We start from the raw sequence: 22,655 nt of genomic DNA on the forward strand, positions 1-22,655 counted from the left end.
TTGTATCCCCAAGGAGCCATTGGGTTGGTATTGTGAGCCCAGGTTTATGAGATGCATTTCCAGTTGAGATAGACAGCCCTCCCCCCTTCACCTGCTGAACTTCCAGCACCCACTGAATACTTTTTTTTTTATTCCAGTAGGCAGCTTAATTGAATTCTGACTTGAATGTTAACTGATTATACTGAGTTTCTTGTGCATCGCTTAAGAGATGATGGCAACTAAGCAGTCTATAAACTGTCCGAATAAATATATACTGGCCCTGAGCAGACCTCACCCCCACCTTTCCTTTTCAGAGGAAAGGGCTTAGGTATGCTGTGCTCACCTGAACATTGTACTGTAGGAGAGGTGAAACAGACCATCCTCTTTCCACTGCTGGCTGGCTCTACATGGGTCAGAAAGCAGAATGGTTCGTAAGTTGAAGAACATCGCCTTTGTTAGGGTGGGGAGATTCTTGTTCTGCAGAGTCCTGGGGAAGGGAAAGTGGGACAAAACAAACCTCTTTACTTTAGAAGAATAAAAGCAAGAGCTTATTAAAGGTATAGTTTAACCATTCATAAGACATAAGTTCCCCTTTTTTGTTACAGGCCCTGTTACAAAGTGTACAATTAAATCAGGGACAGTAGCAATTAAAATAACATGTTTTTAAATAATTTAATAATATTATCTGTCACATTTGCATCTCATTTTTTCCTCCAAAGAACTCAAGCAGCATTTCTTTCCGTTTTGTGCTCAGAACAACCCTGCGATGTTTGGCCCTTAAATTCTGCAGCAAGGTTCAGTTCTGGACTGAGACATGAACTCTCCTCTTTCTGCCCCATACACCATGCAGCCTTCATTACCCAAAGTTGCATCAACTGCTTCTTTGAGAATGACTCTGTTTTTCTTGGCCCCTCTCAGTGGGAAACTACCACAAGTAAAGCTTTCACAAGGAACTTGCATCCAGCAGAGCCACTCCTTGTTTACATTAGCCAACATTAATTCAATCTGCTGGTTATGCTTTTACCTAAGGAGGTGATAATGCACATGTTTGTGATCCATCCAATTGATGTGTAATAACAGTACTCCTGATTATTAATATCAAAAGAAACCAGAAGCAGAATTCCCTTGTCTAGTGTTTTCTTCACAATAAAAAAACTATTGGCTGGGGAAGGAATAGGAAAACATTTCTAACCAGCAGGCCATATCCTTATCTCCCCACCTCTGCAGGGCCAAACTGTATATGTGGCTGGGGCCACCCACCTGTCAATCACCTGACATCATAGTAATGTGGTGCTTGAAGAACCTACAGTCGGAACTTCAAAGTGCAGCACGGAGCTGTTTGAAAACCCCTTTGCAATACCCCCCAATGACTCTCTGGGTCTCCAAAACAAGAAGTTTAAAAGCCACACAGGACTGTTTGCAAATAACTTTCAAACAGCCCCACGCTGCACTTAGGCTGTGCACACCTGTTCGCAGCAGGGGAACAGGCAGGTGCAGCCAAACTGAGCAGGATTGTACTGTCCACTCATCCTGCTGGCTGCAGAGGTCTGCTTCGACAGCATGCTCCCCACAGATTATCCTGCAAGCCAGAGGTTTCCCGCCCCTGAGTTGAGACTAAGAGACAGAAATGCAAACCAGGTTCCAATCTCATCTTTGCTGTGAGCTCACCAAGTGACCTTACGCAAGCCACTTTCTGCAATATTGAGAAATAATTAACCAGTTCCTCAGCTAATGCCGAAAACTCAAGAGAGTTGGTGCCAGTCATATCTGGTAGGGGAGGAAATTCCAGAACTGGGGTGCCACCACCGAGAAGGCTGTCCCACATTTTGCTGCATAATGAGCATCAGCTAAAGGCAGGGCAGCCAAGAGAGCCTCTCTGGCAGATGCCAGCAATTGGAGAGTTATCACCAGATGACATCAGCTGTTCTCCCAACTATCCGGACCCAAAGTTGCATATGCCTTTACAAAGCGTTCATATAAGTGCCGGCATTATAATGTTGTTGTCAAGCAAGTGCAACTTGCAGCACCATTCCCTGCACCCACCCAATAGTATTGAGCTGCATGCACAGTTATCTGATGCTTCCAGTCATATGACTCCAAGCTCCATCAAATGAGCATTTATCCTCAGTGTTTTTGTTTCCTTTTCGTTTGCCAGCGTAAACTCTGAGGTCTGGTTGTTTTTGTTCTGCTATTGCCTTCTCCCTCTGCCCTCCCCCTCCCCCTCAATTTTAAGGGTTTAATGCAGTTTGTGGCTATGCTAGAGATTAAAAACCAGACACCATTCAAAATTTGAGATTCTACAGGAACTCTCTGAAAACAGCAATATCTACAAAGCCAAGCTGCTTATCCGTCTATTCTTGTAAAGACCTTTAAAGCAGGGATGAGGAAAATGTAGCCCTCTGGATTGGTAGAGCGTGGGATTCTTAATATCAGGGTGATGGATTTGAGCTCCACTCTGGGCAAAAAGATTCCTGCCTTACAGGGGTCAAACTGCCCTGAAACCCCCGAGTATAGGGCGGTATATAAATTCCATCTATCTATCTATCATCTATAGAGGACCATTGTGGTCCCTTGCCAAGCCAGCTCACTGGATGACATTAGGCCAAGCGCTGCTGCTCAGGCTAACCTCACAGGTGGGGATAAAATGGGGAGGGGGTGAACCACCTTGAGCTCCTTGCAGGAATGGTGGAACACAAATGCAACAAATAAATAGATGGTCCGTGGTACAGTGGCTTGTATTTTGCAAGCACTTTTCACATAAAAAGGCACCTACATTCTCATCATGACCTTTTCTGCGTTAGGGTCATAATCCGGCAGCTTGACATCAAACATTCGGTCCATTAAAACGCGGGCATACTGGCCAAAGTCCAGCTTGGAACGTGACTCCCAAAGCACTGCTTCGTAGGAATGGGGGTCCAGTAAAACGGTGACAAATTTCCCTGCAGCTTGAACCTGAAATAGAAACAAACCAAGCAAATCATGAAAACACAAAACTCGTGTGTTATTTATTAAATGAACTGAAAGCATAAAAAATGGCCCTAGAAATAAAAGTGTCATACAATTGCTTTCAAAATCCATGTTTAACCAGCAGCATTGTAAACCCCCAGGAAATAAAAGCAAATGCAATTAGGCGCCATATATTTATAGCAGCAGCAACGAAACAGCTGCATTGCAAACTTTCCATTATTCCCTCTTGGGAAGGTTCTTAAATGAGCCAATGTGGTTCCCATCAGCCCCATGTTCTTCCCCATCACAGCACTGCACTGGGAGGGGTGGTTTCTCTTCTCCCTGCGTGGTGTTGTGATGGGTGGGGAAATATCTGTCGCTGCTCTTCAGAGACTACTCTGGGAAGAGGAGAGGTGACGATTCCCCCCTTCCCAGGTCAGCACTGGGCTTGATGGAGAGGTTTAGAACCTCAATCCCATGCTGAGATGCAGAGAACTCCCTGAATGCAGCACTGAGCTTGGTAGAAAGATTTAAACCTAACCTCTCCACCAAGACCAGCAGGACATCACACAACAGTGTGGCACGTTCCTGTCTGTGCGACATGTGGGTGGTCTGCGTTGTCTGTGTTAGATAATGTCACAGAAGAAGACTTCTGATCTGTGTTTGGTGCCTGTGACAATTCTGGTGAGTGTGTGTGCTTTCGTGTGGGTTTATATGAGCTGTATGTGCGGTGGTGCCATGCATTCCGGCCAGAGCATGTTTTCAGTGGCAAAAGCGCACGCAATCACCACTCACAAGTGGCCTTCGGAGAGTTGGCTAGCCTCGAGTGCAACCCCCAGGCTGGAAAGGGGTTAGCTACCTCTGCACTACGATGAATAACTTTCAAGGGTTCCCCAAACGGTGAAACTGTGTCATAAAATTGCTCATGATTCCTGTGCATAGGGCTGTCGCCATGGGTTTCCCTTGAAGCAATGCTTGAAGAGAAGAAGGCTGTGGGTCAGCAAGAATGGCTGGTGTTCCCTAATAGTGCAAGATCTCCCTACGAGTTTATTTCTCTCTCTGAAGAATTATGTATTGAGCAACAGGAGGCTGCACAGATGAGTTGTTTAAACACGAAGGCACTGTGTCATTATGTAAAACTGATGCTCCTCTGTGACCTGAAAAGGGAAGATCACACAAAAACTATTCCTGTGTAGACTATTTTGTAAACAAAGCTCCTCTCACTTAAGGTTGCTTGGTCATCATCTAGAAATGGTGCCTGGCTTTTGAAAAGCTGCAAGACAGGATGCAGCTGCTCTGCCTTGTCCCACCCCATTGCTTCAATTATCTCATCACCCACCTTCATCTCCTGTGAGCCGAAAGAAGAATTTTGTTTGCAGGCGCAGGCACGAAAGAAGTGTGGCCCAACAACTGGAAGAGGCATGGGGGGGGGGATTGAAGGCACAGCAGCTGCATTCTCTCTTGCTTTTTTGGAGTGTGAAATTGGCTCTTGGGATACAATCGGGGCTTTTTCTTCAACTGAAACTCGCCAGAACTCAGTTCTGGCACCTCTCAGGAGGGCACCATTATAAGTGAACAAGGGAGGTGTTCATGGTGTGTTCTGGCACCTCTTTTTTCTAGAAAAACAGCACTACATACAATGCATTTGGGTCGTGAATGGGCCTTATGCTGGCTGGTGATAGCAGTGAGATCAGCTTGGGATCCAGCAGATCCTGGGCCAGCTCAGCCCTATCCACCAAATGCTTCAGGGCTTTCCACTGGGTGGGGATAGTGCCAGCAGAACGCTCACTGGCTCACCCATTCAGAAACAAGTGGTGCTGACCAGCAAGAGGTTGGTTCAGCTGGGAGAGCTGGGGGGACAGGCACCTCCACTCAATCCAAATGCCCCAGAACCCAGTGTCAGGGTTGGATTGGACAGTTAGTAAAGTACTTAGAGCAGAATGAAAGCATAGAGGGAAACAGGAGACTGGTTATTGAGAGTGAGGGAGAGCAGAAGATCTAGGAACATTTCTAAATTTGGACCAGCTTTCTGGGATCACCTGCTTCACAGGACTCAAGGGAATTCTGGGTTTCTCCTACAAAGCTAGGGTCTCAAGTTGTCAACAGTGGCTCAAGACACTGAGATTACCGAGGCAACGGACAAGATAGAGATAGTGCTCTTCTCAAACTAAACTGGGCAGGCATTTAAATCTTACTTCAACATTGGTGATGGGGCAATGTGACCCACTGCAGTGCCTTAAGGGGTGCTGGACTGGCCACTGGGCACACAAAGCTTTGTTATGCAACACTTTGTGGCTTCTCCCCAGCCCTTAGCACAGGGCTCACCCATCTTTTTATGCCTATGGGCACATTTAGATTTGTGAGTGAGTCCCATGGACACCTGCTCACTGGTCACTTTCTCCCCACTCCCTAGATCTCTCTCTCTCTCTCTCTCTCTCTCTCTTTCTCTCTCTCTCTCTCACACACACACACACACAGTGCACACACATGGAGACACAGAAAGAGAAAGTGCACACACATATCCTAAGTAATTTGGGTAAAAGTTGGACCCAGTAGAATTAATCTGAATCTTGGAAAGCACATACAATGGAAAGAGAAAAAGAAAGAGGGAATGAGTGTCACCCCACCAACTTCCTCCTTCAGCTTTATGTACTCAAGGGAGAAAAAGGTAAATATCTTCACCGCTCATGACGAAGAGGGGCAGTTAGTGGGTGGGTAGAGGCTGAGAGGCCTCTTAGGCCCCCCCCCAAGGGTGTTATTGTGTCCACAGACCCCATATTGGTGACATTTGTCCTAGCATCTCTCTGCTAAATGCTGCATCTCTCCTGCCCTGCTACAGGCACATCTTCTGACCAACAGCAGGAGACCAGGGCCTGAGTCATAGTGGCACCCGTTCATCACCTTCAAAAAACAATAATGTAAAATTAAATGCTAAGGTGACGCATGCAGAGGACTTGGTACTCACTGTGTAAATATCCCCGTGCTTCTTCCTCATGTCAGTCATGAACTTGGCGGCATCTCTGCCAAATTCCAGCGCATGCCCAAGCCAAGGAATGAAACCTTTGTCAAGTGGAGGTTCCCCCGGTCGCCTGGAGAGAAGGCCAATATAGAAACTATTAACTATATTGGTGTTTAATCATTCCAAACGCTTACAGGAAGTATTTATTTCTTTATCCAGCATTCAAAGCCCTAGGGCAAACAGTTATAAGGTAGAATATGTACATCTGTTCTGTGTAATAATTCTAGGGGCTGTGCCCCTGCTCACCCCTCTCAGCCCCACCACCCCGCCGTTCCCCACACACTATGAAGTTTGGTTTTGCACCTTCCCAACCCCATTTCTGAATCTACATCTCTTCTAAATCTGCAGTGCTAAAAAGAATTCTCCCTTAGGTGTCAGTGGTAAAGAGGTGCAGCTTCAATACAGGGAGAATTTGTTTTTAAAATGAAGGTCCCAGGTGAACCTCTATGGGGAGGGAATTCTATTGCTTAGGGGCTGCCACCAGTGGCGTCGCAACGGGGGGGGTTGGTTCACCCAGGGTGCCATGTCTGGGGGGTGGGTGACAAGAAGGCACCCCGCAGGGGCTCGCCACGCCGACGCGAGCAGCCATCGCGCCGCCGCAGCCACGTGATAGTACGGTGACCATTTGTCCTACTATACAGGGGAGAGTCCTCTGTTTGAAAGACTAGCAAAGACAGTCCTTTATTTGAAAGGGTTCTCATTTTGAAGGGTTTTCCAGTCCAACCAGTCTGCTGGGATAGTTCAGTCGGTACAGCATGAGACTCTCAAGGTCATGGGTTCAAGCCCCACGTTGGGCAAAAGATTCCTGCTAAACTAGGCGAGCTTTGTGGTCCCTTCCAACACCACAATTCATGTGGCCAGCATGACTAAGCTGCTTCTGGTGAACCAGAGCAGCGCACAGAAACACCATTTACCTTCCCGCCAGAGTGGTACCTATTTATCTACTTGCACTTTGACCTGCTTTCGGACTGCTAGGTTGGCAGGAGCAGGGACCGAGTAACGGGAGCTCACCCTGTTGAAGGGATTCAAACCACCGACCTTCTGATCGGCAAGCCCTAGGCTCTGTGGTTTAGACCACAGCGCTACCCGTGTCCCTCATGATGGATTATATTTCTAGTTAAATTAAAATAATTATTTCTACATTTGCATCTATACATATAAAGTAGCCCAGGCAAATTGTATGCAAAGCCATGTCTTCATTTGCTCTTTTTGGGTAATTCATTAATGGCCACCTTAACTGAATTGCATTTCCTCTCTCACACAATGCCTTTTTTTGGGAAGTATTTTTTATTAAAGATTTTCTTGATTTCCAAAGGTAGTGCAATGTCTCTCTCGTATTTTTTCCATGTATTTTTTACAAGTCATTTTCGTTTGTTGAGACATTAGCAGGACAAGGGGGAAAGAGGTGGGCGGGGTGGGGAGATGGGTGGGGTGGGGTGACGATGTTCCTATTTTACTTAATATATGTAGGGTTTGGTGTTAGCGTTGTTTGTGCAGTTTCTCTGTTGTTCACTTGTGTTCCTTTGGTGGTGAGAGAGGTTGTGGTTGGCATAGGATGTGGTTGTTCATTTGTGGTTGGCTGTGGTGGTCTTTGGTTCCCTGTGTGAGTGGGGTGGGTGAGTGTTTTTGGTCAGGTTAGCCATATTGATTTGTATGGCACACAATGCTTTTTGTGCTCAGCTTTCAGACACATGGTAATCAGGTGTAATGAAATCAAGTAATGTACAGGCATGTGTGAACCAGCTGTCCATGTCTAAATGGGGGAGTGATTATCATTTTTCTCTGCGAGAGGCCCGTGCTGGTACTACAACCCAATCTTAACTGTTTACCTATGTCTTAAATCACAGAGATTAGTTGAATTAATAAAAGGCTTAAGAGGAATGGAAATCTGCCTTTCTGTTAGCAAAAAACCAGCAGGCCACACAAGATTCTGCTGCTGACCAATAGCTTAGTTTACATAAACTGTGGGGTAATCTATTCTAAAAATGGTCAGGCAGGGTGGCAACTCGGCTCCCAAGCCTTCCTGCAAATTCAAAACCAAAATGTTAAAAATACAGCATTACTAAAGGGTGTTTATTATTTCAGTTTGATTTGAAAGCAGCTCAGGCCTTTCCTGCATTTTTTACGCCGCTAGAAGCTATTTGTAGGCAGGTAAGTATGCTAGATTTTTCCAGGGAAACATTGGAGAAAAAGAAAAGAGGGGCAGAATGTTCTGGGATTAGTACTTCTCCAAACTCCTGAATTAATTCATATTTATAGCCCATCTTTCTTCTACCACAGAATCCAAAGCAGCAAACATTTTATTTGTTCATTTCATAAAATTAGTACACAGCTTGATAGTTTAAAAAGTTCAAAGTGGTTAACAAGGAGATAAAGCAACCAGAAAAATTCACAACTATACTTGAAAACATACAAAAGTTAAAATGCTAAAACAGATCAAAATTACCTCAGATTCCTAAGCACCTGGGAACAAAAATGTTTCAGACCATATCCTGGAATCTGTGGGGTGTACAGTGGTACCTCAGGTTACAAATGCTTCGGGTTACAAACTCTGCTATCCTGGAAGTAGTACCTCGGGTTGAGAACTTTGCCCCAGGCTGAGAACAGAAATCGCACAGTGGCAGCTAAAGTGGTACCTCAGGTTAAGCCTAAGAATGGTTTTAGGTTAAGAATGGACCACCAGAACGAATTAAGTTCGTGACCAGAGGTACCACTGTAATCCACTGGGAGCAGTCAAGTACAACATTCCTTGTAATGCTAGAGAAGACATGCGAGGGAATGTTTGGTCCAGCCAGTTGAAACTCCCTGTTCCTCCTGGCTGGAACATCCTTCCTTTTGCATGTGACAGAAGGTGGGTGTGACCTAACCTGTCCAGGTAACAAAAGGATGAGCCATGCAGCACCCCTCTCTCTTTTCCATCTTCCTTTCGTCGGACTGCTAGCTTGTAGTCACTGGGATTATTCCCCCATTTGGGGGTAGATCCACATGTACATATTTGTAACTTTAAGCCTTAGGCCTGCCTTCAGGGATCACACTGTGCTCAGCCTGGTCGTGAGTAAACTTTCTTTTTATTGACTTTAAATAAGATTGTGGTGTCTTTATTCTTTTAAGAGGGATTAAAGGGAATTTACCAGGAACATACAATTCAATCTGAGACAGCCTGAACTGTATAATAGTCAGAGGCTCACACGAGCCTGCAACCAGCTATCTGCTGTACTGTGTAAAGGGGAATGCACTCTGCTAAGTAAAGAAACTTGCTAACGCAAGTTAGGAAGCATATTAATAAACAATATATCCTCTCCTGCCACCATTAATATTCCCACAGAATCCTCAGACAATTACCTACTCAGAGTTAACATACCCTGCAAGTGTCCCAAGAAAACCAGGACATTCCATTTTTCTCCCCACAAGAGCACAACAACTATTTTGGGTGCCGTGACCTCTCAATACTTTGCAGCCTTTTTGCAGGACTGCAATCTTGCATAGTGCCCCAAAATGCACGCTTTGGGGCACAGTGAGAGCATGACCCAGGAAAAAGTGCTTCATTTGGGCTTCACAATCTCGCACAGGTCACACAACTTGTGCAGGAGCATGGATGGGAAGACGTGCCTCCTGGTTTTGGGACTCAACATGTTGGAGGGTATGAAGTAAACACAAACTGTTTCTTTCAGAAGACCAAAAAGAAGAAGTGGGTCTAACAAAACAGTGGGCTCATTGGGCATTTCCGTATCCCGAATGAGGAACTGAACATGGCTGGTTTTCCTAAATCAGAGAGCCCTAGCTTGTTTAGGGTATGGCTAGTTCAGATCACGACATGTTGAGCTACTCTTTCCAAGCATGCAAATCACCACTCCAGGCTTCTTTAGAAGGAAGGGTGCGAGATCAGTATGACAGACCCTCCAAGTGTTCCTATTTTCCAGGGGTGTCCCTGATTTAGAGAAGCCATCCCAGTTTCTGATTTGATCCTGGAATGTCCCACTTTTCCTTAGGATGTCCCTATTTTCTTTGGAACAATTTTGGAAGGTATGGAGTCATCCGACCCCTGAGCCATATGAAGGCAATCCAGTATAGGGAAGGTTTTTATGATGTTTAATGTTTTATTGTGTTTTTATATATGTTGGAGCAACCCAGGAAGATGTGTGCAGTATAAATAGTAAAATTATCGTTATGGAATGGGACATCCCTATTTTCACAGGAGAAATGTTGGAGCGTATGATATGACAAATCAAAGAATACATTCAAAGCTTCAAGATCCACATGGCCAAAGCGATGCCCACAAACATATCTGTCTCTATTTAGATTATTATTGCTGAGTTTTATATCTGTGAAACGGGAAAAGACCACAAGGAGAACATGAAAGAGATAGCCACCCCATTAACAAAATGAAAAGAGTTAGCCACATGGATGTCAATCTATTGAAGGTCATGAATAATGATAGTGTAGTGGTTAGAGTGTTGGACTAGGAGCAGGGAGACCACCTTGAGCTCCATGATGGAAATGTGAGATATAGATGCAATAAAATAAATAATAAATAAATACATGGCAAGGAAACATACATCTGAGTACCTCTGGACTTGGACTTCCATTTAACTATCATAGCTATCATAGCTAATATGCATGGAAGACAGGTTCAGTATAGTACAGACTCTCATCCTTGCGTTAAAGCTTATCTAGCCCGATAGTAATCTTTCAGTTCCATTGGTTACAGGTAGTGCATAAGGCCTTTTCTACTGCCAATCTTGAATCGCTCTCTATTTTGCCAGCACAAATGTGTTCAATTCAAAGTGTTGGTGCTGACCTTTAAAGCCCTAAACGGCCTCGGTCCTGTAAACCTATTGTTCAGCCCGGACACTGAGGTCCAGCTCAGAGGGCCTTCTGTGAGAAGTGAGGTTACAGGGAACCAGGTGTAGGGTCTTCTTGGTAGTGGCGCCCGCTCTCTGGAACACCCTCCCATCAGATGTCAAGGAAATAAACAACTATCCTATTTTTAAAAGACATCTGGAGGCAGCCCTGATTAGGGAAGTTTTTGATGTTTAATGCTGTATTGTGTTTTTAATATCCAATTGGAAGCCGCCCAGAGTAGCTGGGGAAATATTGTTGTTGTTGTTGTTGTTGTTGTTGTTGTTGTTGTTATTACTGCATGCCCTGCAGCTCTTATTACTGACGTAGTAAGAAGATTGTCTGCTCTCTCCAAAAGTTCACAATTTTCTAAACCCCTGTCGGGTCCTCAAAAAAAGGACAAAGCCCCAAACCTTTTAGCCATACTGTAGTTCAGACACTCAACTCATATATCATTTTAGACTGTATATTTTTGTGACAATAAACCTATTGACTTACTTCCCAAGAAACGTGTTGGGAACTGAGTTGCCCATTTCTCAGTTCCTTATTTTGATTAAATAGGATGGCTTGAATTGACGCCTGTACATTGGCATGCCACAACTTTACATAATCACTGCGTTTGCTGGTTTCGGCTACCAGACAAAAAAAAAACAAAGGACGCAGGAATCCTGAAATAAACTATCTCCCCCAGTTTCTACTGTACAAGACAATTTACAAAGAAATACATTCTGTCCTGTCAGTGGGAAAATATGATGGATGCTATTAGCAGATGGAAATAGCATATTATTAATTCATTAAATAATCAAATAATTAAATTTATATCCCAACCTTCCTCCCATGGAGACTGGGGTGGCAAAACATACACATTATTATTTATTTTTTTAAAAGAAATTTAAAAGAGTTAATATATTAAAAACGCAGAAGCAGACAGGGAAAGATCTCAACTTAAAAGGCTTGTTTAAAGAGGAACGTCTTCAGTAGGAGCCAAAAAGACAAAGACAAAAAGAGATGGTACCTGTCTAATATTCAAGGCGAAGGAATTCCAAAAGGTAGGTGCCACAAAACTAAAGGGGGGAAATACGTTTTCTCAAGGTCCGTCCCCAGTAGTGCATTAAAAAAAGGTTCTCTATAACAGCAACAGTAAATAATAAAGTTTAGGTATTGAATTTTTAATGATGATCCAGAAGAACAGCAGCATCAATGGGGAGACCCGGCCAGATGGGCGGGGTATAAATAATAAATTATTATTATTATTATTATTATTATAAAAAGCTGCTGTGAGATCCTCTTCCCTCTCCATCAGGGTGACCAGGGCCAATTCCATGTCGGATCCAGACTGGAATGAGTCCAGATAATGAGAGTTTGAGTCCAACAACATGTGGAGGTTCTCCACCCCAGTTAATGGACTGCTTTTGTGCCAATGTTTGTGTGTGCGCATATGGTATCTCTTTATTAACAGCACCGAATTGTACAATATATTAAAACAAATGTACAACTACTCGAAACAAGAAATAAGAAGAGTTTGGATTTGATATCCCGCTTTTCACTACCCGAAGGAGTCTCAAAGCGGCTAACATTCTCCTTTCCCTTCCTCCCCCACAACAAACACTCTGTGAGGTGAGTGGGGCTGAGAGACTTCAAAGAAGTGTGACTAGCCCAAAGTCACCCAGCAGCTGCATGTGGAGGAGCAGAGACGCGAACCCGGTTCCCCAGATTACGAGTCTACCGCTCTTAACCACTACACCACACTGTTGTCAATCATCATCAACAACAATTTATTTAAAATTATAATACTACGATCACTAAGACTAAATACTAAAATACAGTGCTTTACAGGGCATCTAGCAAGCAAAGCTGTTTCTCCCCCTTTGATTCCTTCTTTATTTGTCCTACTAGTTTGGGACATTTCAATTTATTCCAAGATTAACAAACAGTTCTGAAGAGTTGAACTGATGCATAGAGGCACTTTGTATTACAGGATTTTTCATTTCATGACTATTACTCTTTTTTAAAAAAATGGGGGGGGGAGGCAGGCATTCCCCTCATTTATTTTCTTAATTCTACTGTTTTTCCTCAGTGAGACCAAATAACAGCTATGGAGTTGGTGTGATTTAGATTTGGAAAATGGCACGAGAGAAAGCGTTAACCCTCCCTCAGTACTAAAGCACAGATACACCCTTTCACCCCCACATAAGCACAACCACCACCACCACCACCCCACACACACCACCACCAACAATTGGTTTTTTTTTTGTTCCAATAAAACAAAAAAGAAAATAAATGTTGTGAAATTGTATCTTAAACCCCTGTGCTGTTTGGCCCAATCTTCCTTACAGGATTTCCTCCCTGTTCCACCTCCTTTCTTGATCTTCAATGTGCAAACTGGAAATGTCTTAGTGCTCCCTCCAACCTCTGCTTTCTGCTTCTCTGGTGCCCTGTGCAAAAGGGAGACGAGTTGCCCAGTTTGGGTTGGTGAGTTATTTCGCTGGTTTTGTGGAGCTAGCAGACGGCTGGCCGCATTTCCCCTTCTCGCCAAAAGGGCTTCCTTAAGCAGATCACTGGGACAATGACAGAAGCTGACTGCCAACACAACTGTCTTTTGAGCAGATAGAGAATCACATACGCACAGCATGGAATGGGGCAGGAACAGCTTGGCTCAGTCCTGAAGTGAAATTCACACGGCAAGAGTGTGGTCAGATCCTCTCCTTTCAGTGTTTTCAAAACTTAAAATCTTCTGCCGCTGGCTGATTTTTCCTTACAATACCCATCAAGTCGGTTATGTATACTTTTAAAAGCTCAGACTTCTCAACAAGTCCTGTACTTGTGAGGATAGAATGCATAAGAGGAAGCTTGCCAAACCAGCTGAGGTAATGGCCTTTGCTACCTAGTTAAGTACCTCGATTGAGCACCACCAAAGAAGTTGCTCTGTGCCACAGAACAAATGGGTAGGCCTTTCCCCCACACTCATCACCTAACTGCTACATAGGAGAAGAACAGCCAGAATTGTGAGTGAGCGAGCTGCTGCTGTGGTGGACTGTGGGCTGTACTGAAAACCCAAAGGGGAAGCAAGATGCAGGAGAGCATTAATGCTGGGATCCCTTCTTCCTATGCTCAGGTCGTCTGTTTTGAGGGCCTAATCCACCCTGCCGTTCGATTTAATCCATTCCTCATGGCAGTATATGTCCTGGGGTAAAATTCCCCCCAAAAGCTCAACAACTTCAATTCTTAAAAAAAAAAGCTCAACAACATTAAGGTAAAATCGTAGAAAAGCTCAACTTTGAAAAAAGTTTGGGCACCCCTGCCTTACACTGTTAACCTGGAAGTAAACTCCACTGAACTAGGTTGGACCTGTCGCAGAGTAGACATGAATAGGATTGTGGTTTATGTGTTGTGGCCAATGCTAGTCCTGCTTAGAGTAGAACCACTGAAATTAATGAATATGACTATCTTAGAGCCATTAATTTCAATGGGTGTGCTCTGTGTTAAACATGCTTTCCCAGAAGTAAGTCTCATTGAACTCAGTGGGAATTCTTTCTGAGTATACATGCAGAGATTGCACTGTAAGTGCATTAAGCTGCCCATTGCCCTGAAAGCTATTTTCTTAAAGAAGGTGGAGGAGGAGGAAGAGGAGGAGGAGGAGGAAAATAGTAATAGCAAACTCTTCCAAGGGTTCAACTTTGTTAACCTGTTGCAAGAAAACTAAGGAAGAGTCTTAAAGGAGCCCTAAGATTTTGAGTTCTTATAATAAATGATTTTTATTTATTTGTATAGTACCACCTATGTAAACAGCACTTTATAGAGGAGCATAGAAAAGCAGATGTCCCTATCTAAATCTTCTCTGGCATCTGCCTGCCCTGAGCTTCCTTGGAAGCATCAAGAAAGGAAATTCCAGAAACTCCCTCGACACATAATTCCAGAACAAAATGCTCTTAGAATTGTGGATAGGTGAGAATACTCTGGGGGGACCACACATCAGTGGGAAAGCACATCCCAGGCTCAATCCTTGGCAGGCTTGCTGAAATGTATATCAAGAAACAGCTCAGGAAAACCTTTTCCCCAAGACCCTAGAGAACGTCCACTTATCCGAGTAAACAAATATTTATTTTACGTGTTCTTTCTTACTATAAATCCACGATACAGGACACCATCACAAACAGCATGAGGCAGATAGATCACTTCTGTCCCTCTTGATAATGCTTTGCATGCAACAGATTTATCAACTATATTTTGAATGGTCTGAATGGTTTGCAGAGGGTCTTTCTGTCTGGTATGCTGGTGGCTGGACACATCCCTAGCTTCAAGGTGTGAAATGGAACTGGATGGGATAGGGATGCCCTCTGTATATAAAAGTGGACTCCTGGGCATTTTAAACTCAAAAGGTTTTATTCTGCGCTAGTCCTACTCAGCATAGAACTATGAAATTTATGAGCATGGCTAACTTAGGTCCATGAATTTCAATGGGTCTATTCCGTGTAAAACTAAGTTGACTACAACCCTACATAACTTTGAGCCTCTATCCTATTTCCAAGCATGCATTAACATGCTAAATGCAGGCCAGAAAGACAATGCAGCTCAAATGTACATATTATCTAGAAAACTTGGAAATGACATTTGGACGGCATGTCCGCGATGCAAATCCACAAACCTACGGTACATTTGTATAATACCCATAAAACTGAGTTCTCTAGGTGGTTCTATGCCAGCAAACAAATCTAGCACACATATGCTGGAGGGATAGCCCTGTTCGTCTGTTGCAGCAAAAGCAACAGAGTATTGTGGCATCTGAATGACTAACAACTGTACAGTATTATGGAACAAGCTTTTGTGGACTACAGCCCACTTCATCACAGTCTTTAAGGTACTGCAAGACTGTTTGTTACTTTTTCATGCACGTTTAAAGGTAAAGGGACCCCTGACTGTTAAGTTCAGTTGCAAACAACTCTGGGGTTGCAGCACTCATCTCGCTTTACTGGCCGAGGGAGCCGGCGTTTGTCCGCAGACAGCTTCCGGATCATGTGGCCAGCATGACTAAGCTGCTTCTGGCGAAACGAGAGCAGCGCACAGAAACGCCGTTTCTGCTATTTATCTACTTGCACTTTGATGTGCTTTCGAACTGCTAGGTTGGCAGGAGCTGGGACTGAACAATGGGAGCTCACCCTGTCATGGGGATTCGAACCGCCAACCTTCTGATTGGTAAGCCCTAGGCTCTGTGGTTTAGACCACAGCACCACCTGCGTCCCATGCATATTTATTGATCCTTAAATGATGACTCTTGCCACATGGCAAAGACTGACAGATTGGTTTGTGGCATAAACTGCCATAGACCAGAGCAGCTTCATCAGATTAATTAAGCATTATCTTCAGATGACAGATATATCTGTTAAAACACATGCAAATGCAGGAGTAACATCCAGCACCCACAGACAGGGGCGTTCCTTGCCCCTTGGCTGCCCGGGGCGGGAAGCCAAGGAGCCCCCCTGGGGGGCGGGGCATCGCGGCGCGTGCGTGCGTCATGACGTCATGACGCACGCACGCACGCGCGGCGGCGGCCCGGCATCCCCGGGGGCGGGGCATCGCTGCGTGTGCGTCATGACGCGCACGCACGCGCAGCGACGCCCCCGCCCCTGGGGTATGCCGGGCGGGGGCTTGGGGGCATTGGCGGGCTACAAAGAGCCCCGAAGCCGCAGCCATAGCGCAAAGGGCTGCCAGGCTGCGGCTTCCGGGCTCTTTGCAGCCCACCGAGGCTCCGGAAAGCGGCGGCCCGGCATCCCCGGGGGCGGGGCATCGCTGCGTGTGCGTCATGACGCACGCACGCGCAGCGACGCCCCCGCCCCCGGGGAGGCTGGGCCGCCACTTCGGGAGCCTCGTCCGTGCAGCGCTGCTGCTCCCGGGGTGACGGAGGGAGCGGCGGCGCATGGGAGTGGTGGGACGCGCCGCCGCTCCCTCCGTCACCCCGGGAGCAGCAGCCCCGCACACACCCGCCTAGGGGCGGCATGAGGGGCGGCCCGCCCCCACCGCCCCCACCTTACGACGCCCCTGCCCACAGATTATGGCATTATTAAGTGTCTCATGCACTACTGGCTGAGCTATCCTAATGGTGTTCAATCAAAACATTAAAACACACTAAAATTATAAAAAATAAGATACAAAACGAATGACCAATACTTAATCCTCCCCCTTCAATAATAGACCAACTTCTTGATTTGCCTCTTCAATCCTGCCTCAGGTCAAACCCCATTTTATGTATTTCCTTATTTCTCTTTATTTTATTATGCCACGTTGTTCCATTATGGAACCCAATGCTGCAAACATATATTATATACAGCTTGATTGTAAAAACAAAAACAAAAAATTAAACACAATACACGCAACTCTCAAAGGAGTTCACAAAAAGAATAAAGCAATGAAATTATGAGTGAAAGCAGTTTTTTAAAAAAAGCTATTTAAAACATTCCAAAATAATTAAGATCAAAAATAAGCTAAAAACCAGGCTAAGACATGTGCCAACGTTCTACATGCCTGGATAGGCTTGTTGAAATAAACGTGTTTCTAACAGGTGCCAAAGAGTAGCCTACAGTGAAGGTGCCTGCCTGATGTCAATAAGCAGGGGGTTCTAAACTGTAGACCACCACGCTGTCACCCTAAAATATTGTCTTCTTACAAATGTTGAAGGAGAGGCACCTGTAACAGTGCCCGTTTTAAGCAGCTGAGTGGGCATCCATGGGGGTAAGGCGACCTCGCAGCCGGTAAGATGCTTATAAATCTCCCAGGAGAAGACCTGGCGAGCTGCAGCGAAGCCGCGTGGCGCTCTCCTGCGCCCTCAGCCCATACCTCGCCTACTCCAGAACAGGTGGAAGCCGTCGCGAACCCCAACCGCTCACTCACCGCCTTCTGCCGAATCGAGAAGCCAGCAGCAGCACCAGCAGCACCAGCAGAAGCCCCAGCAAGCCGGCGGTGAGGAGCGAGGCCATGGCACGGCGGAGGGCAGCACGTCGGGGCAGCTCAGGAGAAGCCGGCGCTGCGATGGAGACCTCCTGCTCTCGGGCTCCGCCGTGCGCGCACGCTGCATCTGCTCGCGCTTTTGAGTCCCTCGATCCCCGCCCCCGAGGCTCCTCTCTGCCTTGCCCCCACCCGTCCAACCGCAGCCTGGCTGGCCGGCCTATCGCCAAGCCCTCCTCGAAGGCGGCAGCAGCGCCTTCAAGCCTTCCCACCGTCTGGGAGCGTAGCTCTGCCTGCCTCTCCAAAAGAGGCCGCCGCGCTCCCTCTTCCTTTGATTCTCGCCAAGGCAGGTGTTGGTGGCAGCCGCCTTCGCCCCCCCCCGCCCCCCCCCCACTATAGAAGCTCCAGAAAAGGGAGAAAGGCGCGGCCGAAATCCCAGGTGGGGCAGGCAACGTCGGGTCCCGGGCTTCACTTAGTCTCCATTTGGGCTAGAAGAGCCAGCGGTGCCACTGTGCGCTGCGCGCCCAGAGCGCGTGGATGCCACACGATTCGAACAATTTCCAGCCTCGCCCAGTGGACGGATGCGAACCTCCCGGGAGACGTTGGATCACTCTTGGGGTATGGGTCGCACTGGAGCCCTCTCAGGCCCCCAAGAACAAAACAAACAAACAACAGGGCCACGACCTCAGGACGCACCGTTGGTGCCTTATTCCCTGCCCCTCCCATAAAACGCGTAACCGTGATAACCCTTTCAGAGGTCTCTGGGAGCGTCCTCAAGCCCAGAGTTGGCACTTTCCTCTTTGGCTGGGTTCAAACTCCCGTTTGCACTGAGCTCACTGCATTTCCAGAGCTGGGTTTTCAATCCCTGTCCACACGACCACATTTTTTATTCTTTCTCTCTCTCTGCTTCGTTATAAAATACTACTGTTCGCTGAGTTGTTTCTCAAACCAGCTTCATGTTCCATCCTAAGTCATCTCTAGCCAAGGGGTAAATATACCTTTGTACACAGGGTAAAAACATCAATGCCTGAGCCTGTCAATGCTCCCTGGTGTGTACACAAACAGAAGCCATTTTGACCCTAATAAAGCCATGCTGATGTGAACCCCTTAAGGGAATAGGAGCTGTGAAATGCGGGGTGGGGTGGGGGGGGCAACTGCACTGCTTTCAGAAACCTTTGGACAAGGTACTTCAGCAAAGTCTCTTCTTGAGTAAGGCTTAGCAGTCATAGCGTAAGAGCAAAAGTCCCCATAGGTTAAGAAACAAGAAGCAGAGAATAGGAACAGACAGTTCACTGAATATAGAAGGTGGAATCCATTAGGAACAGTATTGGGAATGGGACTTCTGCTTTTTATCTTGCTTATCTATAGTTAGGGGTTAGTAGTGAGCCAGCAGCAGATTTAGGATGGCATGGGCAGTACCTGCACACAGGGAGCTACGCCAAGGGGCGTAAAGTTGAGAAGATCCATATATGTACTGTAACTGATAAGATCCATTCGAGGGTGCCAAATTCTGGCCTCACACAGGGTGACATATTACAGAAAGATTACCAAAGTTTGCCCCTGAGTGAGGCAGTCAAGTTTGATGGCCACCAATTTGGATTGCTTTAAAAGATTAGTCAAGCTTATAGCAAAATAAAATAATAATAATAATAATAAGTTATTGTGTTGCTTGATTCTATGGACTTTCACTCAGGTGTAGATGTTAACAATTTCAGTGAGATTTGTTCAGAAGCAAGCAAGTTATCAGACTGCAGCTTTGTTTGCAGTGCAGTGGATGAATTACAGAGAAAGTCATTATTCAGTTAATCCTTCCTCCCCACCATTTTAAAGATATTTTTTGTTTGTTTAAAGTCTGCAGAACAGATGTTTAGCACTGGCTCACCATTCACCCATTCCTTATTTTTGCACTTGACTTAAGTGATTTCAGATGCATTTCACAGATTTTACATTGTTATCCAATTCCTGGTTTTCTATCTCTTGATATATTTCTCTCTCTATTTCTTTTTACAATCACTGCTATATTTTGATATGGTGGCACCAGTGTGTGTTGTAGAAACAAATTACCTGACCACCAAAAAAACAAAACAAAACAGTCTCTGTATGCCACATGCAAACTGTGACAATGCCCTGGTTGCAAGTTGTTCCTTCTGTAAGCATGCCCAGATGTTCAGGACTGGTTTATCATTACATGGATATTACAGGATAATTCAACTAAAAGTACAGGAATGCAGTAAACTGTCTAATGATCCACCTAGTCCAGTATTGTTTACTGCAAGGGTTCTCAAACTTTTCATCCTTAGGTAGCACTTGAGAAGGTCAAGGCTGAAGCCCATCTGTCACAAAACAGTGGTGCAGGGGCAGAGCCAGTAACAAAATGGCAGAGGATAGATACTGAGATTGGCATGATTAGTGGGCAATGACTGGTGTTTTCTATTGATATCTCACCCCTCTTTAAGAATGACTAAAAAATTACTAATTTCTTTACAGATTTTCACTGTAGCAGAGAATTCCAATGTTTCACTTTCCCCGAACTAATTAGGATGGGCACTAGTAGTATTAAGATGCAAGTAATAAATAACACTAGGGTTTTGTTAGCATTAATTGTTTTAATTTTTTGGTTTATTGACATTTTTGTGTGCTCTGTGTTATTTCATGAGTCACATGTATTCAGTTTGTTGATTTTAGCTGTATTTATATTATACAACCATGTAAAAAAAATATTTGTATAAAAAGAGAGATACATATTGTTTATTTTTAATTGGTGCCATATTCCATTAAAATATTTTTGTACAGCATATGCATTACATTAGTTTGTATATATTCTTCTGATCCCAATTTTTCTTGCCTTGTGGAATTAATACTCAGCCACCCTATTTAGGCAAAAATTCCTGATTCAGATAGTTTAAGTCAGTGGTAGTTTAAGTCACCCCTGGACTATTGGTCAGACCCCACCAATTTTTGTACAGTGGCAAAAGGGGCAGGTGGAAATGTAAAGCCATTTCTTCTCCCCTTTTCTTTTAATGCTTAATTTCTACCCTATTCCCACTTGCAACCTGCTGATTTCTCACACTGTTTACTCCTCTCCTACAATTTCATCTTCCATTTTCCTTTCACATTTCACTTGCACTTCCATGCCCACCTCCAAACGCCCAGTTTCTCATTTCTCCTCCTCTTTTTACATTCATTTCTTCCTCCTATAACAGCTTCCCTATCTTATCAATTTCCTCTCTATTCTCAGTTATTGCTTTTTAAAACATCAGCCTTTTATTTCTCTTTCTAATTCCCTTCAATGCCTTTTCTGACCCTTCCCACTTAGGTGAGCAAGAAGTGACTTCCTGGTTAAGCAGGAAACTGGAGTGTAGAGGACGGGACTATGGCCATGGTTGTTGTTGAACGCTGAAACTAGTAGGATACAATGCATGGAGGCCAACAGTAGGGGGAGCCAGAGCCAACGACAGTGGGAGCCAACTCATTCTAGCTTTGTCCCCCATCCCCATGCTTGCTGAGTTCTATGAAGGAGCAAGATGCCGACAACCAGAATCACCCTCTGGACCGGTTGTAAGAAGGCAGACAGGTGGGGGCTGGCTGAGGGTAGACTGCGGCAGAGCCCCATTCCCCTCTGATGGACAGGCCTGCAGTGGTAGATATGAAAAAGACTATTTGAAACTTGAAGGTCTGAAATCATTCTCCTGTACGGATTCATTTATTTGTGTGTGTTTTAAAAGAAATTATATTTTGCCCTCTTAATGGATTTGCATTGCTAAAGATGACTTACAACAGTTAAAAGCAATAAGATCAAAATGATTTAGTAGTATTTAACATTCTGATGCTGTCATCCAGATGTGCAAACTGGAAAAGTATCTTAAGGATAACAACAATGGGTTGGGGGGAAATCTCCAACTTTTCTCTTGCTACTGTCTTGTATAGATCATTTTCTTGTATATGTTATTATCTATTGTCATTTTGATTGGTTTGATGTTTGTTTGTTTGTTTGTTTGTTTGTTTGTTTGTTTGTTTTTGCTTTGCACCTTGTGTTTTGTCTTCCCAAAATTCAGCTCCAAAAAGATTGGAGTAAATTTATTGATTATATAAGATCTAACTGTGGAAGTTTGAAGACACTAGCGGGATTGGACTGACCCTACGACATTGTGGAAGGTTTAAAGTGAGAAACTGCGTGTTTATATTGGACTAGAAAACCTGCTGACGTGAAGGAGGGAAGTCGAAGCTCGGCAGAGCGAAATTTATTGTTATTTGTTTATAATGTTTATAATCAGTTTAATTTGTTTAATTGGAAAAAAATAATAAAAATTATTTAAAAAATAATAATTCAGCAAATTCGAAACTTACGGCTTTTCCTAGACTGATGATATAGCAGTATGAAGTTCCTGCATCTATCTCATTTCTGCCTCACACAGTTAGCTACTGGGTGTAATAAAAATAAAGTAGCAGCATCACTGAGACATTTGTAACACAAATAGTGCATTTGCACATTCATGCCTTTGGATTTTGCTTTGCTTTGAATAGCAGATTTGCAAATAATAGATGCAGCCAACTGGCATCCCCAATATTTTGGCAGCTAAAAAAGGATAATAATTTTAACGTGCAATGTGGGGGGATTTGGCATGTGCAGATAGCTCAGCAATAAAATGTCTTTTTAAAAATCCCATTCACTGCTCAGAAATTGCAAAACAACATGAAGTAGCCGTGCATTGAAAGCAGATTCCCCCCCCCCCCCTCAAAAGTACATTTATAGGGACTTATCTCCAGGTAAGCAGGCACAACAGAGGGTACCTGTAATTATTATTTTTTTACAGTTGTCTCTTCAAAAGAATTTTAGCCAGTTCAGATTCCCCCCACTCCTGCATTACTTGCTCTATCATTCATAAATGTACTACTTCATATAAAAAGAAATCCCCAAGTGGTTTACATGAAA

General features: G+C 44.6%; 1 protein-coding gene across 1 annotated transcript in view; it reads right to left on the bottom strand.

The window, feature by feature from the left end:
- The window catches only part of PTGIS (prostaglandin I2 synthase), a 78,963-nt gene that overhangs the window by 21,509 nt on the left and 34,799 nt on the right, over positions 1–22,655 (bottom strand). The window contains exons 2-4 of the mRNA XM_033153517.1: positions 5,891–6,014; positions 2,753–2,931; positions 323–466 (exon numbers count right to left, since the gene is read on the bottom strand). Coding sequence (XP_033009408.1) covers positions 323–466; positions 2,753–2,931; positions 5,891–6,014 — 447 coding nt within the window. The remainder of the gene's footprint in view (positions 1–322; positions 467–2,752; positions 2,932–5,890; positions 6,015–22,655) is intronic.

Source organism: Lacerta agilis, chromosome 6 (genome assembly GCF_009819535.1).
Source record: "Lacerta agilis isolate rLacAgi1 chromosome 6, rLacAgi1.pri, whole genome shotgun sequence".
NCBI classification, from domain to species: Eukaryota; Metazoa; Chordata; class Lepidosauria; order Squamata; family Lacertidae; genus Lacerta; species Lacerta agilis.